This window comes from Kwoniella botswanensis, chromosome 2 (genome assembly GCF_036426115.1).
Source record: "Kwoniella botswanensis chromosome 2, complete sequence".
In the NCBI taxonomy this organism is placed as follows: domain Eukaryota; kingdom Fungi; phylum Basidiomycota; class Tremellomycetes; order Tremellales; family Cryptococcaceae; genus Kwoniella; species Kwoniella botswanensis.
In genome coordinates this window covers 972,375-989,685 of record NC_088600.1, presented here as the reverse complement: position 1 = coordinate 989,685, position 17,311 = coordinate 972,375, and the positions used below count along the sequence as shown (strand labels likewise).

Here is a 17,311-nt window from a genome sequence, read left to right as displayed (position 1 = left end):
GCTTTTGGAACTGACCTGATCTAATCTATCTAGTCCAATTATTGTCATTCTTTCATATAAAATCGACATTCATTCCATACCCTCCCTACCTTGCCTTACCTCTGGAATTATTCTATCAATCCCTAATTTCATTGCTTCAATAACCATCTTTTTACAAGTGCAGGATCACTTCTTTTTATCTACTCACCATGACATACTCGAAATCTATTTCCGGCCTACTTCTATTCTTAGCTCTTGGGGAAGTCACGATGATCCAAGCTGCCTATAATAGCTTGTTGTTCACCGAAGACTTTTTCCCTTTGATTAATTCACGTCTCGATCCTATCGTCAATCCTGGTAAAGTCAGTGGGCACGTCCATCATGTAGTGGGTGGATCAGCGTTTTCCGCTTCTATGGATTATGCTTCAGCTAGACAATCCAAGGTATGTATTGTAAAATAGGATGTGAGATTGGGATATGGCATGGTGTACTGTAATGTAGCTGATACTGGTGGTTTACCCTTAATAGTGCACCTCGTCGAACCTTAATTGCGATTTGTCAAAGCGAGTTCTACCTTTCGTTGATAAGGAATGGTTGATGTGCTAAATTTTTTATGGTTGAACAGCTATTGGACACCTCAACTGTACTAGTAAGCGTGTCTTTGACCTTATATGTGGATCCTAGTGATACGACTGATGAGCTGTAATGTGATCTCGTACAGCAAATGGAGAAACGGGAGTTACACTGCTGTCACAGGCGACGGTATGACAAATTAGTGAGTGCAGTGTTATCCATTACTTATCATTCGCTTACCGTTTCATCTCTGAACGATAGCTGGAAATACCCTCTGACCAATGTGGACGAAACGACTCCCTTCGCATCTATCCCGGACGACTTCAGGATGCTGGCTGGCGATATCAATCGAGATGATTACGATCCGAACAAAGCTGTTAGTTGGTTATGTGTAGACGCTCAATACAGTTATGGTAAGTACGATACTGCACAACCAACAGGACTTTGTCGTAATTTTCATCTGTCACTTGCTGAATAATTTACTATTTTGTGTGGCTTGACTTCAATAGATTATACCGACTATATTCCCATGGACAGAGAATGCCTCACACTTCGTCCTCAGGTAAGTTCGAATACTAGATAAGTAATCATCTTTCTGGTGTGAGAACGGATATCTAACAATAGGTTTGGATCGCTCACAGCTTCATTTCCCCGAATGTTGGAATGGTGTAGACTCGTACAAGGAAGATAACTCCCATGTGGCGTATCCTATTGACGCAAATCCCGAAGGAGGCGTTTGTCCGGATGGGTTCAAGAAGATTCCTCATCTGTTCATGGAAAGTGTGTATAGCTCTCAGTCCTCACTGCATAATTGGGAGAAAGCGATTGCTGATTTATGCGGATCTCATCTCACAGGCACATACCATATCAAGACCGAAAACATCGGTGAAGGATATGAGTGGTATCCCGGTTGTTTCGTTCTGTGAGTGATGCTCCTTTTTTCCCATGTTCTCTCTGTAATCGATACACACTGTTGTCAAGATCTAACCATTTTATGCTGTCTCTCGCATCACAGGGCTAACGGAGATAATAATGGATTCTCATTCCATGGCGATTGGCTTAACGGTTTCCCCACGAACTTCTTGGTCGACGCTTTTGATCAATGCTATGATGAAGGTGTGGGGGAATTCATTAAGGATTGTCCCTATATTACGCAATTCAGAGGTGATATAGGTAGAGATTGTGTGACCGAAGGTGATGTGATTAACGAAGTGAGCTTTCCATTGATATACCGTGAAACAGGATGAGAATGACTGTGACTGTGGGACTGATATCATTGATCTGTTTCAGCTGGTTGGTCAACATTTCGCGATCCCAGCTTTACCAGGAAACAACCCTGAATACAACTCTTCCAAATACTCTGATAATTACCCCAAGGGGTCCATACCGGGATACACCGAACAAGCTTCTATCGTCAAAGCTTCTGATGCGACTGGCGGGTTCTGCGTTACCGGTGTTTGTACAGATTATGTCGGCGGGGATGTTGTCGTTCAAGATGCTGCTGCGCCAGCTACTACTGCTGGCACTGGTACTGGTACTGGTAATTCCACTGCTGGTATGTCTTCCTCGATTACAGAGGTACCTGATGCCACTGCATCAGGTCCTACAACTGCCGATTCCGCTACTGCTGGCACTGCAACTGGCATGTCATCCTCAAATTCACCTACTGCCACTACCAGCGATCTAGGTCTCGATGCTACCATGTCGATCCTACCCATATCTTCCATCGAGCCTGTGGACGCTTCTGAGTCACTCCCAACCTTAGGAGCGGTTGAGACTAGTGCAGCTCCATCACTCACTACGTCCCACAGATGGGGAGGAAGTAGATGGTCTAGAAGATCAGGTAAAAGGAGATTATGATTATCGACTGAAATCGATAGAAACAGGAGATCCACAAACCTGAAAAGAATGAATGTAGATCGAGGTTTGTTCAGTAGTGCACCACTCAGTCATATTGATTGTAAATCCGTTTTCCAGGTGAACACGTATTGATGAACTGTGTTTGTATGCACTGCGAATTGTAATCCGAATTCCTTTCAATAGGCGATGATATCCCGTCTTGGGAGAATCTCGGCGTACATCGTATGCCAGCTAGCGTCTATGTAACCCCTAAAGCATTGGGCATTCCCTCATCGCTCATGATCGCCCTTCTTGCTGCTGAGCGAAGCGATGAATAGGAACCAAATCATACGACAGGGTTTTTGGTTGGCTATGCTGATGCCTCCCAAACTCATCTGTACAGTACAGGCTAAGGTATGCTAACCAAATGTCACCACAGTCGGTGTGTTTGTGCCTTTACGGATTCGCAAGTTCGGTTCCACAATCTTGACGATCAACCTTAACGGGAGTGTCACTCGGACCCTTCTTTTGAGCCATGTTCACTGGACAAACAATGGCCTTAACGTAAATTCTCGGGGCTTAGCACGTGGATGTTTATGGGTTGTCATGTTGTGATGTGCCACCAGGTGATCTGCTTGTCTGATTTTACGAGTACTCATATAATCATTTATGTTTATACAGTTTGCTTATGTTAGACCGACTGGAGGATTTACCTCCTGGAATGTCGGAGAAGGGACTATGGATGATATGTATACTGTATTTGTCAATCTAATTCTTCAGTCTCTGACTTATTCCCCCTCTCTGTCGAAAATTCAACATATAGCACATTTCTTTCAGCCGACAATCAAGTGACGCACCCCTTAAGATGTTGAGGAACTCCTTATCCATTCTTTTCGCATTACTGTTCACTCTCCAGCTAATCTCAGCGACGGCCATCAACAGATGGGACGAACGACTGCCTTGTAAAACCAATGCAGAATGTTTGAAGAAAGGTCTACCGCTTAGGAAACCTTCTCCTGTAGTCAAGCGAGGAGCCTTACATCCTAGACAATCTAACACAGTCTCCTCGTAAGCATTGGCACATTTCAAAAATGGAATTAGACCCGCTGATGATAGAAAAATCCGAACGTTATTGGGACCAACAGCACGTATAGAATCAGCGTATTTAGAGGTCAAGGTGTTGTAGGTTTTCTGGATAAGACCCCAAATGCCAATGGACAATATACGATGTCCCAGGTAAGTTCCTTTCTCACTCTCATCCCCAATTCACATTCAGATGTTAAACAGGAATGCTCCATGTTGGTGAAATTCGCCATTGTAGGACGCGTCCCAAAGAATTATCGTTAGCGAACCTTCCTTGACACCTGGTGGACTCAGTATTTCAAATTATGTCTCGAATAATGGTTACAGCTATAGTACCCTCGCTGCTCGTGAGTCCGTTCCCGATGCATTCTCTCCATCAGATAGAGGTCACCATTTTGTTCAAATTCCGGAAGGAGCACGGTGATGACGAAGTATGATTTATGTGGCAATGTAGAAATCGGTCCTAATTCAGGTGGTTCAATCTTAAGCACTTCTGCCTACAAGTGAGTGGAACTAAATCTTTTACTGGAAAACATAAGTTTAGAAATACTGATCCGTATGTTATGACAGCTACGCGGTTATCACTGCTTCCACTTCGTCATGTAAGTCAGAGTCAAATACTTCTGATGGGTATGAGCTGGGATATTGTCATTGGCATGTTCTGATCATACGACTATGATTAACTTTAGTCGACTCAACTTCTGGACCTGCTACACCCCCTAATCCAAGTTACACTTTATATGGCGTAGCCACCGGTTCGACCAGTCCCCTTGAGACTAACACTGTAAGTTCCAAAGATACCTATATCAATTCAAGCTCAACTTACGTTCCATTTCCTATGGTGTCTGGTCTTCTCCTGCCTTGTCTTATCTTGTCCCGTCAAATTAGTGGTACCAAACCGCCGCTGGCTCCGACAACTTATTTACCAATTGGGTAAACTCGGATGGTACGACGTTAGATAGACCTCAAATCATGTATGATACTGTCAATGGTAAGTCAGCTCACATAAAGTGGATTTCTAATGTATTTTCTGATTTCTAATTTCTTAACAAATGGGAACTGATTTCTTTTTCATGATAGCCAATTTTGTTATAACTGGTTGTGCGACTTGCTATCAAGCTCAATTCCCAAATAACAATGCTTATGCTGTTGTGAGTTGAGTCCAGTCCAATCCAAATTTCAACCAGGCTATCATCTCCTTTTCCCATGAGCTCTGATCTGAGCAATGGAGAGAGTAATGTGTGCTAATTGAAGGATTTGATCGTTGTTAGGATTTCGCCAGAGCTAAAGTAACTACATAAAAATGGTGCCTCTTACGAAATTTGAACATTTTTCGTTAATCATACATATATATACATAACGCTGTTATAGGCACACATCGACTCCTCCTGAATTCAATATTTTATTCTTTCTGTGGTACATGACATTGGACATTATTATTCTTCTGCGTAAGATTGATCATCATAATACAGTATTCTTCTTGAAAAATGAATCCAAATCCCCATTCAATATCACTTCAAGCTTTACAGCTCGCATATAAATTCATATAGAATAAACATACATCTTGCATGTTAGAATATCATACTAGCCTTAATTGCAGTTACATTATTTTCGCAATAGACCTCTAACTTATCTATAATCAATCTTACAAATGAACAACTATATTAATTCCTCCATAAATTGACGGAGATATCATACTTCAGACTTGGTTCTGTCTTTTCGTCTAGACAAACCATCTTCTTATACCTTCCAACTCATTATGCCATTTTTGCCATTTCCCAACCAACTTATTCAACTCATTCTCATCCGTGATTCCATTATCGTCCTCATTCTCATTATTCACTTTCATACCCGATTCAGCAGCTTGATGTATCCTACTTAATTTTTTCGTCAATTGCTGGTAGGCAGGATACAGTTCCTCGTACCTATCTCTGAGCGCTTCTTGATCTGGTCTATCTAGTTGATTTATACCATTCGTCTTCTTGTTGGTATTGGGTAAAGGTGCAGATACAGGATGATTATCTTTCGAAACAGCTGTCGATCTACTCGGACCTGATTTCGTGCTGGTATCGGTATTCGCTCCGTTGAGTTTCAATTCCGGTGGCGGAGATTTACGTTTCGATGTAGGGGATGAATTCCTTCGAGTCTTGATTATAGGTCTACCTCTTATTTCGCCTTCTTCTTCCTCTTCCCCACCAGCGTCGGGCGAGGAAGAGTAACTTCTCTTCTTATGATTGGGCGTCAACCTTTCTTTCTGTTCCTGTCTCTCTTTCTCCCTTTCTCTTTCCCGAGCTTTATCTTTCTCTCGTACTTTTTCAGCTAACGATAATCTGTCTTTTGACTTTCCTTGATCATGCAACCCATCTCTCCTTTCTTTCTCTTTCCCATTACTTTTCGCGGCTAGTCTACCTCTCAATGGCTCTTCAAAATCATCTTCCTCACTAGAAGATGAGTAATCAACTTCTTTCCCTTTCCCTTTATTCTTGCTTGAACCATGTACTTTCTCTTTCTCTTCTTTCTTATCTTCAATTTTGGTCTTGTTATTATCTTTGGCAGGTTTGACATCCGCCGGGGTCAAACCTGGACTGGCGGTCCCATCGGGAGGTTTGGTATTAGTTAAACTTGTCGACCTCTGCTTCTCAGCCATGAATTTCGCTCTCTCCCTCGCAATCCTACTTTGAGGTCCGGCCGCGGTCGTCCCTCCTGTTCCTCCACCTCCATTCGTAGATTTTCTAGTAGATCTTGTCTTATTTGTTGTACCACTTGCAGAGGGAGCGGGAGACTCATTCCTACTGGGAGGAGCAATACTAAGACCATTTTGAGGTACAGTCGGTAAAGGTTTTTCTTTCACTTGACTTTGACTACCGTTCGAACTTTCCGCACTTGCACTATGATATCCACCTCCGTTTTCCAATCCTGCTTCTTTCCTATCGAGCTCTTCCCTCTCTTCAGCATCGAAAGGTAGTTCCAATTCGTCGAATGCTTCTCTAGCTAGACGGATGACCTGCTGTTGTTCCGCATAGGTATATTTCCATTGTCCAGGACCAAGTTTGATCTTGGAATATTGGTTGGGCAAGAGTGTATATGTTGGAGGATGGGTAGAAGAGGCTCTGCCGACCTGCATTACGAAACAGAAAAAGTATGTCAGTCATAGTGTATGAAATTGTGAGGTGTATATAAGGGTATCATTGAGATTCTGGCCAGTACTCACGACATTAACAACTCTCATCACATTCTGCTCATCGCCTCCTACTCTCCTTACTATATCTTGTACGGTCGTAGGTCCCAAAGCGAGTAATTGCATAACTCGAGTTTTGAGAGGTATCATCTGTCCGGTTCCAGTTCCAGTTCCAGTCGTACTCGCTCCCTGTGTAGGTGCCGAGGTGGAACTACCCATCTGAGGTGAACTATTTGTTCTTCCCATTCCTGCCGAGCTCACACCAGGTGCAGCAGCAGCTACACCAGCGGCAGTTCTCTTTTTCGACGGGGGTGCAGACCCCTCTACTCTGATTGCACGTTCTTTCCTTTCTCTCTCGATCGCTTCGTTCTGCGCTTTCAGTTTATCTGCTGCTCTGGCCGTCGAAGCTGATGTTAGAGGGACGTTCAATCGTGTCGAAGCCATTGCGGCGAGTGAGAGGGTGGACGAAGAGGGGTTGTAGGAATGCAGCTCGGAGGGGATACCGGTTGATCGGGGGTCGAGAGGTATAGGAGGTAAGTTTGGGATGCTGAGAATCTATCAAGGTGTTGTACATCCAGTAAGTACCTCAATATGCTTTTGTGTATACTATTTGAATAATACGTTGATTTCTCCTGAGAGACAAGACTTACCATCTTTCCATCTTCTGTCACGATCACTTCTAGTCCCCCGCTTCCTGCTTCCTGAAGAGTCTGCCATACTTCCTCTGGGAATTTGATGAGGTATGCCGGATGAGGGGGATGTTCAGAGGTGGGCGGAATAAGGGGTATCGACCCGGATGTTGGTAGAGGCATCTTGGTAGCAAGAAGGGTGAGATTCGAGTCTGATCTGTCTTTTGGAAAGAGAGAGTGATTTCGAGATATATCGGTGAGCAGGACTGTATACAGATGTGTTATACGGGCTGGCTATCTGCCCTCGGATACCTCATAAGGGTTAGAAAGAGGTCGAAGCCGTGTTGCAATCTCCTCAATCTCCTAATCGATAGCTCTCCACTGTTCTTGACACCGTTCAATCCTTTGTCATTCTAATCCTTCTGCCTTCTTTGATGGTCCTTCGGCCGACCATATATTATTTTGATATATACCGTTGTTCGCTATTGATGAAGTATGATGCACAGAGAAGATGTGTGAATAGAGTGTTTTCTTGGACAGTATGAAAAGTAATGGAGATTTACTGTATCGTGTCGGAGTGTGCTGTATGGAGGTTGGTTTTGACCGAAAGGATGGGCAAGGGAGAAGGTGCGGAACGTGTGGAACTGAATAGCGAGGGTGGTTGTCTCGGTTAGTCGTTACAAGGATACAGGTGATCTCGGCTGCCTGGTAGATACCTCCTATCAGTCTTGTTGACGCAGGTGACAGTGTGTTTGAGAGTGCAGGCAATGATAGAAGTTGCAGTTGTTGTTATTGTTGTGAACAGGTGCCGTTATCGGATGAAAACAAGGTTACCATACTTAGTCCGGCTACACACTACTGCTGATGGTGCAACCCTAATCAACTCCCGCACAAACTATATATATACCCAATAGCTATACTCCGGGCATGGGTGTTCATTACACTTCGAGCTTGGAAGAGTGAAGCAAATAGCCAGTCTGACAATTTACTACTATGCATATATACTATTCACACTTCATTATACGGCTACTGCTCTTTGCTTTCGATTCTGCTGTTGAATCTATGTCTAAGCGGAGATCTTTTGCTTGATTTGATCGTGAGAGAGCTTCAACAAGTCTGATGAACCTCCGATGAACTCCTGGTTGAGGTATACGTGAGGGACGGTGGATTGACCGTTGAGCTCTTTGAGGTAGGCTTGGATGGCAGCTGGTACATGAAGGATTGGTCAGCCAGACTGCTGTTTAAAACATGGAGCCATCAGGAAGGTCGGTGCTGAAGGGTTGTACATCAAAGGAGGGTGATGTTGGGCATCCCGAGAATAACGGAAGAGGGAGAAAGACTCACATCCATCATCTCTTTCATCGAGTCTATACATCAGATCATATACGTTAGCATTACTGAGTTGGAGGTGATGAGTAATGACGAACTCCAAACTCACTCAAGAATGGCGATATCGCTGGTATCTTCACCGAGGTAAGACTTGGCTCTCTTGCAGTACTACGATGACTGCATGTCAGTTTATGAGTCATTGATCGATCAATGGAAATATGGCAGCTTACAGGACAGTAAGACTTGGAGAAGACGACAGCCTTGTTCTCCTTGATAGTCTTGTCGACGAGTTGCTTGATTTCAGCTGACATGGCTGGCGATGAAATTGAGAATGAGGGATCCAGTTTGATAGATTGCAGAGTTGTAGTTGGTCTCAAGTGTGATGATAAAACGTTGATACGTCTCAATGCTGTTAACATTTATTCTTGATAAAGCAAGTGAAAGACGACGATGATGATGATGATGCACCGTTATATATACGATTTGCAAATATGGTGGCCAAATCTCTAGGCTGCATGACGGAAGCGTAATTATTCATCATTTCATTTGGATTTGGATGCTTATTCAGGGTGGAGTACCTCATACACCCAACGGTGATTGACAATTGAATAGAACCAAATAGAATAAATCACAACTCACCATGATAAGTGAATCAACCTCATCCTCGTCCATAATATCTTCGTCTGACTCATGCAGATCATTCGGACTACCATGACTATCTCTTCCTCACCAGAGGGATGCTTGGTATCATGATCTCCCCAAGGGAAACCCCATGACCTGCTCGATTACGCTAAATCCGGAACAATCTTGAAACGTCACATCTACCTATCTTCGGATACACAAATAATAAACTCTCTTTCTGTGTTTGTAACAATCGCGATTGTGATACACGAAACACAGCACTTGCACAACTCTTCCTTCTTGCTCTTACGGTCTGTTCATAGGCACAACTTGGTTTCAGGGTGGTCGACCAACTGTTCACTTATCTTTTGTTTGATCGGTCTGGTGATCAAAGCGTTCTCGGACATGAATGGGAGTTACACGGATGTGATCGAGCTGATATACCTAAAATTCCCTTGCCGATGATAGAGGGACGAGCTAACTTTATGCAGGATGATCAAAGGGAATGCGAAAGGATGCCTTGAAAAGTCTGGAACGGATTATACAATCACATACGAGTACAATCAAACATCACCCCCCTTTTTCGCGATTCGACAAATCACGATCGCAATCACTCACACTGCTTTGGGAATCATGGTCCATCTTTTGTCCTTGTGAATGTGAGTATCGTACTTCTCATCGTGATCCGTTCTCTCCTGGCTGATCATCGATCTCATTGACTTTTTAGGTTTCAATTGGAGTGTGGGGTGATAGATGATAGATGATCAATCTCGTTTGTCTTATCAATCCCATTCCAAAGGCATTCAACCATCATTTCTCATCTCTCGTCTCCCAATTCGCATCGTTCCAGGCTTGATGCTTGACCCTCCATATCATATTTGATTTTCATTGCATACCATAGCATAGCATCGTGCCAACAACAGCATTACCGAAAGTGGATACGTTTTACTTTGACGATCCGGTATCGTCATCGATCAACCTGGGATTTCGTGCCCTACCGTTAGTTTTCCGGATAAGGATAGTCTGATATTCCTACAAGGCTGGTATCTATCTCACGATACCTTCGGCGTTGTTATGGTGAATTGGAAGAGAAAGAGGCGAAAAACGTGCTGAGGAAAGAAATATCAGTCTGGACTGGAATTTCTCATCCACCTTTTTCACATTTGATCGGGCTGAACAGGATCATAACCCACCACTACCCAAAGAGGATCATTCTCAACTAGGCTTGACTCCATCATTCTACTTTTGGACAACATCAATACCTAGACGTTTAGCAACATATGGAATAGATGAGTCAAGATTCGGTCTTTCTCTCCCGCTATTAGATACATAGATATCTCTTTCTAGACGAAATAGGATATAGGATACACAACACACAAAGACGATCGTATTCTCAGACAGGCAAGGATCGTCCTTTTTACTCACTTACGCCCTTGTTGTTTCTTTTCGGTTTCACTCTCACCGCTTTCGTGCGATCGACCTTTATTCATCATGCCAAACTCTTTCTCATCACCGCCATTACGACAATCTAGATCACCAGGCAGTAGATCTACTTCAAGCTTATCATTCCATTCGGTAGATACACCACCACTCCCTCAATGGGATACTCCCGTAAGTCCAAATCCACCTTCCCTTGTCCTATCTTTCTGTAGTCATTCACTTAACGATCATTTTTGCTGATTCCCTTTGGATTCTGATTACTCATCTTAGACATCCCCGTATACATCAATGACTCGATCATCAAAATACGTACCCTCACCTCATAGGGCGGCACCTCCTGTACCGCCTTTACCATCATCTTCTCCAGCTACGGGATCGTTTGGTGTCCCGTTTTCATCCGCGTCAGCATCCGCATCACCAATCGTCCGATCGGCTTCTTCCTCGTCGTCCTCTTCCACTGCATCTTCTTCTTCTACAACTTCACAGAGGCTTTCAACTCCACCTCCTCCCGTGAGGACACGTCGTACTTCCAGATCCAGCTCAAAACTACTTCCTGCCCTTCCTTTATCAATCGCTACCACTCCCGAACATCACCACTCGCCCTACGCCTCACCAGCTGGCAGTGTCAGATCCAAAAGAGTAGCGGTGGATTATACTTCAGACGGGATAGGTCTTGGAATAGGTCTCTCAGATGAAGTGCAGATAGTCGTCAGTAGAGAAGGTAGAAGATCAAGAGCTGTTTCAGTATCTTACGGAAGTAGATCGAATGCCAGTTCAGAAGATATGGCCTGTCTACCCACTCCACCGATAACGGGCTCTTCACCTTCCCCATCCTCGATGTATGATAGAACACCTAGTAGATCGTCAAGCAGACCCACGGTCACCGTCCCTGATTCCGGCGGTACACCACCTAGACCAGCTAGAAGAGCTACATCAGCTTATCCTTCGCCTGCTTCTGCATCTGCCTCAGCATCGAATTCGAGACGATCACCATTACTTGCACCGAGACCGATCTCGCTGACACCTCAGTCCCAATCCGATCTGGTCCCACCCCAGACTAGCTTTTCAAGAAGCATTTCACCTTCAGGTGACTCGATTTCCACAATCACTGTTTCGCCGGCTTCGACACCTCGACCCTTCTTCACTGATATCTCTTCGAAGCCTTGTGTCACTACTGCTCCAGAGTCTTGCTCAGCCTTAGCTTCGGCTCTGGAGGAACCGTCTTCCTCTGTTCCACTGGGAGGTAGAAAGCGGGATTCTGCCCAGAGAAGGTTATCGGCTTTGAGGGGTTTAGTGGCTAATTTGGATTTCAATCAACCTTGGTCATTCAGCCCCAACACCCTCTCTGAAGAGACCCTCTTTTCGCCTCAGTCTGAATTCGAAGAAACACAAGAAGATAATCAGGAGGTATCATACTTCTGGACAGATAGTACCGATCATCAGGATTTTGGTGCCGAACCACCATCACAGGGCTCAGACGAATCGTTCATCATGACTTCTTCATCTGAAGAAGTCTTGGCTAGTCCCGTTCATTCCATCTCTCATCCAATCCGGTATGCTCGGTATGACTCAGTCAAAACGGTCATCCAACCTGATATTGCTGAATCTCACGGATGGCCCGAACCTAAACCTCAACCTCAGCAACCTATTAGGCAGATAGGTAATTCGCCCAGTACACTCACACTCGACTCACCTCGAATCGACTTTACCCCTGTCCGACGAAATTCTGCATCAAGCAAACAACCTAATTCTACTCCACCCAGAAGACCTAGACAATTCAGATCATCTTCCGAATTACTTTCACGTACGCCTGAACCACCCCGACCAGTCACTCGAGCAAGGAAAGAAGTATTCGAAGTAGCTTCTTCAGGATATTCTAAATCGCTTGAACCTGTTTCCCCCATCTTACCAGTCACTCCCACATCAACTTGGAGATCCTCTTTACCCAATGACGAAATTTATAATCGTCTTTTAGAAAACTATGGACCTATGGAGATCAAACGACAAGAGATTATTTGGGAAATGTGCGAAACTGAACATACATTTATCAAATCGATGAGAACCGTCTTAAGACTTTTCGCTACTCCTCTCAAGACTCCGCAGGGAAATTGGATTGATGGTATCCCAGGTAAAATTACGGATTTGTTTGACTCGTTGGAATGTATTGCCCATGCTCATGGCGTGATATCGGCAACTGAAAGAGATATGAGAAGGAGATCTGATATTTTGGATGTAGCCAACTTCGTCTCGACGTTCAAAGCTTGGGTGTCGAGATTGGAAGTACATGAGTGGTATTTAATACGATTTGAGAGTGTCGTCAGTCTTGTGGAAGAGAATGTAAGAGATCCGGATAGTGTTTTTGGAGAGTTTGTGAGAATGCAGATGAAGGAGGAAGTTCTAGGGTCGATGAGTTTGGGTAGTATGTTGTTGAAACCTGTTCAGAGGTTGACCAAGTATCCTCTGTTTTTAAAGGTGAGCTGAGTATCGAAATTCCTTGTGACGCCAAGGCTTCCAGCTGATGATTCATATTGTTCATTGATAGCGATTACTCGATGCTACACCTCATCCCCACCCGGTCCACCCCGAGATACTTTCCCTACTCTCTACGACGGAATCGATCATACTCAATTTACAAGCTACGAAAGCCCGTGAAGAAGATTTTGAACAACTTCAAGCGTTGGAAACGCGCTTGATTGGTTTACCCGAGAATTTCCATTTGGCAATCAGAGGACGAAAGCTGTTAGGACAAGGGCAAGTCGTCCGTGTTCCACCTTCTAAAGATTTATCATCTGCGTTCGGCGCTAGAGCTAGAGCAGGTTCGATGCATTCTTCAAGAGGATCAATCTCATCTTCCGTATCGTCCTCTGCACCATCCACCGTATCTTCCATGTCTCCCTGGGATTTCTCAGCTTCGTTGACTCCTTCTAGGACCAGTGCATTTTCAGTATCGTCTAATGGATCTTCTCTTTATTCTGGTCCGCCATCTAGATCAAATAGTATTACCAAACCTTCCTCGTCGTTCTCCTCTTCACCTTCTCGACCATCTATAAATCGATCGCCATCTTCCACTTCGAGCTTTATGGATAATAATTCGTATTATGCATCTTCGAGACCTAGTACACCCAGTTCGACGAAGAATAGGAAGAAAGAGGAAGTATTGACGTTGTTGGTATTTGACGATCTCGTGATACTTGGACAGAGCGTACAGGAGAAGAGTGGATTGTTCGGTGTAGGATCAAATAAGAAGAAGGGCTCCTCGACGTTGAGGGTCTTAGGGGAGATGGAAGGTGGGATAGGAAAGGTGGTAGAAGTGAAGGATTGGAGTGGATGGAATGGTGAGTGGTTTTTTCGTATTAACACTGATGTTCAATGACGATGATGAATTTGTACTGATAAGTTGTTTCGATTTGGTATTTGTTATAGGATACTCGAACTTGTTCAGTTTGACTTTAATACCTATTTCGCACTCTGCTCGATATCCTTCAAATCCCATTACGACGGCATTCACTCTCCCCTCATATCATTCAAATGGTACGGGTATGGGAGTCTTGTCAACTTCACCCTCATTGAGATCACTTAAATCATCAACAACTTCTTCATCGTCATCGACGTCGTCTCATTCAGGTTCGAACAATTCGAACATCCATGGAGGATTAGCCAATCTCAATTGTCCGATATTGAATAGTATGAGTACGATACTTGGAATGTTAGGACAGGTGTCAACCTCCGGTATGGGACCGGGAAGAGGAAGTGAGTATGTGATTGAGGAGAAAGAGGTGTTAGCTGGTGATTTGGTGAAAGAAATTCCTGATGAAGAAGAAGAAGGGGATGGAGAGGTACATGAGTTGTATAGGGAGATGCAGGGTGAATGGTCAGGGATGGGAATGGGGTATGCGACGTAGTTCATGTTGTATACTAGATAGATAGTTGAAATACAGATAGATAAGAGTAGATATACATATCATAGCATATCATAGGATCATAGATATAAATAAGTGCAGTCAGTATAAGGAAAATAATACGAAAGCTCCTGGCATCACATGCTTGAGCGATATATCACTCGGGTAGAGCATCCTAAGTGTACGATACAGTATAGAGGCATGTGATTAGACCGAAGAAGGATGGCTCATTGGTGATCACGAGATGCACGGCACACCCTTTTCTTGCGTGGATGCCTCTATTGCCATTAACACCCAGCCTTGTTTGACTTTGACTTGCTCTCTGAATACCATGTATCGCCTGAAATACATAGGCATTACCTACTTGGAACTCGACGTACACCGAAAACAGAGTAGTGTAAGCTGACGTCACCTTTGTTTACACTCTTTCTTTCGGTTACGTGCGCTGATCTCTTTTTTTCCCTTTTCCCTTTGTTTTGAACTGGGACCAAAAATAGATTGTCGGGTCTAAGATTATCTTCGTACTGCTTTTGTCATTCAACCTACATTCCTCACGTCTCTTTCTGTCTTTCTTCCTATCTCTCTTCTACACTGTTATTAGCTACATACACGAAAGCTACACCACGTTTCATTAAGGCTCAACTCGATCGTAGCCCAAACGCATCACTCAACATACCTCACAAATAGTCAGATAAACGACACCCAATCTACCCTCTAGATCCTGACTTGACTATGACCAACGATAAACCTGCTGGGGGATACGACCCTACCCCCCTTCCACCATCCAACGGACCCACTTACATAGTGAAAATTACATTCCATTCAGCGACCAACCTCCCCGTTGCAGATTTCGGCTCGGGTTCAGCAGATCCGTTCATCCTCGCACAAGTTAAGACTTCTCATAAGACTCGTCATTCTCATGATCCATATTTACGTTGGCGATCAAAGACCATACGTAAATCCCTTGAACCGTCTTGGGAAAGTTCATGGGTTATAGCGGGAGTTCCAGCAGATGGATTAGACCTTTCCGCAAGGATATATGATGAAGATCCTTCAGATCATGATGATAGATTGGGAAAAGTTGAATTGCATACTGGTAATATAGATGAGGGGTGGAAAGGGATCCAAAAACAAGAATACAAAGTGAAGAAGACCGGTGCGGACCTTAGAGCTTATACTGCCAGATGGGTATGTACTGTCGTTGGAAAGAAGGAGTTACACGCTAGATTAACGCTCAGTATTGAAGTTTTGGGGAAAACAAGGAAAGAGGATGATGTAGGGAAAGCATATACGATAAGTAATTTTTGGTGGATACATTATAGTCCACTTATTGGACGGCTGGCGGGAGTGAAAGGGAAGAATGATAAAGGTGTCGAGAAATATAAGTGAGTTTGAGTTTGGATGAGGTATTCCTTTGAGTATAAGGGTATGCTAATTGATAGATGATTATCTTGTTTGGCAACCTTTGTAACTGCTCGACTCCCCTTCCCTGCTGCTGCTCCTACTCTATGATCTGTGTTTATCTATGCTCTGCGCGCTCTACACCAGCTTCCAAGCAAACCAACTTCAGCTTACCGGCCCAGTACCGAACGAGCTCTACCACAGATATGTGGAATTCAAAACTTTCGTTGGAGGGATGTTCGAAGCGACCGGTCTGAGAGGAAGATTATTGAATAAAGCGTTACATCATCAACATGAGAGGATATACAATTTCGATAGACAGACGAAGTACGGTGAATGGGAATTCAATTTGGATGATCATAATCATAACCTTGATCATGTTGCTAAGAAAGGGAAAGAACCGGAGAAGGCTCAAGATCATTCAAATGGAGGTGAAGATCAAGATAGTACGCAGAAGGAATTGACGTTGAAATTCTTGGAAATGTGTCATTATGATCAAGGTGGTCGGATATTCACCTACGTCCTTACGCTAGATGGACTGTTGAGGTTCACAGAGACGGGAAAGGAATTTGGAATTGATTTGTTGAGTAAACATACGATGCATTCGGATGTCAATGTGAGTTGGTGAGCCCGTCTAACAGTGATAACTGGATATATCGCTGACATTTTCCGATGTCCTAACACAGCGATATATCGCCTGGTCAGGTGAATTCCTAATTCGTCGTCTCGCCCATCCTGACCAATCTTCCACTGCCACCCATCCACCTGACCCTGTATCTGGTGGTCCACCAGAAGATGATCCTCCGAAAGATCCGTCCAGGTACGAACTCATCATCGATAATGATAGTGGAACTTATCGTCCCGATAAAAAACTTATACCAGTCTTGACCGATTTTCTGAAGAAGAATTTCGTAGGGATGAGAGTCAGAGTTATGGCCTGTGATGATGATAAATTAAGTAAGATCAAAGATGACCAAAGGAAAGTTAAGAGTAAAGAAGGAGATCATATGGTCTTTGGACAGACTTCTAGTGTATCCTCTTTGGCCGACGGAGATGGAGGATCCATATCTTCTTCTGACGAAGAGGATTTAGAAAGACGAGCGAGAGCACAAGATGAAGCGCAAGGAGAGGGCACGACCAAAGGGAAATTGGATAAGGGCGTGGAAGCTTTGGAGAACCCCAAGGATACGTTGAAAGAGGCTGTGGATGATGTTAAAGACAAAAGTGGGAGAACGGGGAAGAAGGAAAGGGAAAAAGCTGAAGAGAGAGATGATCAAGCTTGAGCCGATGTAAGAGAGTAGTAGCCTTGGTTTCTTCTTCTTGGGATTTCAGTGTTTGTA

At 43.9% G+C, this 17,311-nt stretch overlaps 6 protein-coding genes across 6 annotated transcripts; 4 read left to right on the top strand and 2 right to left on the bottom strand.

The window, feature by feature from the left end:
• Positions 1–188: 188 nt before the first annotated feature.
• On the top strand, positions 189–2,412 carry L199_007254 (uncharacterized protein; the record flags this gene model as incomplete). The annotated part of the gene is made up of 10 exons (XM_064892948.1): positions 189–422; positions 508–542; positions 605–628; positions 701–754; positions 814–965; positions 1,062–1,114; positions 1,194–1,332; positions 1,408–1,474; positions 1,568–1,763; positions 1,843–2,412. The coding sequence occupies 10 exons, from the start codon at positions 189–191 to the stop codon at positions 2,410–2,412; spliced, it is 1,524 nt and encodes a 507-aa protein (XP_064749020.1).
• An 844-nt stretch (positions 2,413–3,256) lies between these two features.
• On the top strand, positions 3,257–4,775 carry L199_007253 (uncharacterized protein; the record flags this gene model as incomplete). The annotated part of the gene is made up of 9 exons (XM_064892947.1): positions 3,257–3,459; positions 3,537–3,627; positions 3,713–3,821; positions 3,929–3,977; positions 4,045–4,076; positions 4,164–4,258; positions 4,363–4,465; positions 4,555–4,625; positions 4,746–4,775. The coding sequence occupies 9 exons, from the start codon at positions 3,257–3,259 to the stop codon at positions 4,773–4,775; spliced, it is 783 nt and encodes a 260-aa protein (XP_064749019.1).
• A 422-nt stretch (positions 4,776–5,197) lies between these two features.
• L199_007252 (uncharacterized protein) lies at positions 5,198–7,464 on the bottom strand (the record flags this gene model as incomplete). The annotated part of the gene is made up of 3 exons (XM_064892946.1): positions 5,198–6,592; positions 6,686–7,207; positions 7,303–7,464. The coding sequence occupies 3 exons, from the start codon at positions 7,462–7,464 to the stop codon at positions 5,198–5,200; spliced, it is 2,079 nt and encodes a 692-aa protein (XP_064749018.1).
• Positions 7,465–8,347: 883 nt separating this feature from the next.
• Positions 8,348–8,921, bottom strand: L199_007251 (glutaredoxin; the record flags this gene model as incomplete). The annotated part of the gene is made up of 4 exons (XM_064892945.1): positions 8,348–8,487; positions 8,626–8,648; positions 8,720–8,778; positions 8,841–8,921. The coding sequence occupies 4 exons, from the start codon at positions 8,919–8,921 to the stop codon at positions 8,348–8,350; spliced, it is 303 nt and encodes a 100-aa protein (XP_064749017.1).
• A 1,801-nt stretch (positions 8,922–10,722) lies between these two features.
• On the top strand, positions 10,723–14,573 carry L199_007250 (uncharacterized protein; the record flags this gene model as incomplete). The annotated part of the gene is made up of 4 exons (XM_064892944.1): positions 10,723–10,842; positions 10,942–13,143; positions 13,214–14,006; positions 14,095–14,573. The coding sequence occupies 4 exons, from the start codon at positions 10,723–10,725 to the stop codon at positions 14,571–14,573; spliced, it is 3,594 nt and encodes a 1,197-aa protein (XP_064749016.1).
• A 729-nt stretch (positions 14,574–15,302) lies between these two features.
• L199_007249 (uncharacterized protein) lies at positions 15,303–17,254 on the top strand (the record flags this gene model as incomplete). Its single annotated transcript, XM_064892943.1, has 4 exons — positions 15,303–15,955; positions 16,119–16,303; positions 16,403–16,587; positions 16,658–17,254. 4 exons carry the CDS (start codon positions 15,303–15,305, stop codon positions 17,252–17,254), a joined length of 1,620 nt encoding a protein of 539 aa, XP_064749015.1.
• Between the last annotated feature and the right edge of the window lie 57 nt (positions 17,255–17,311).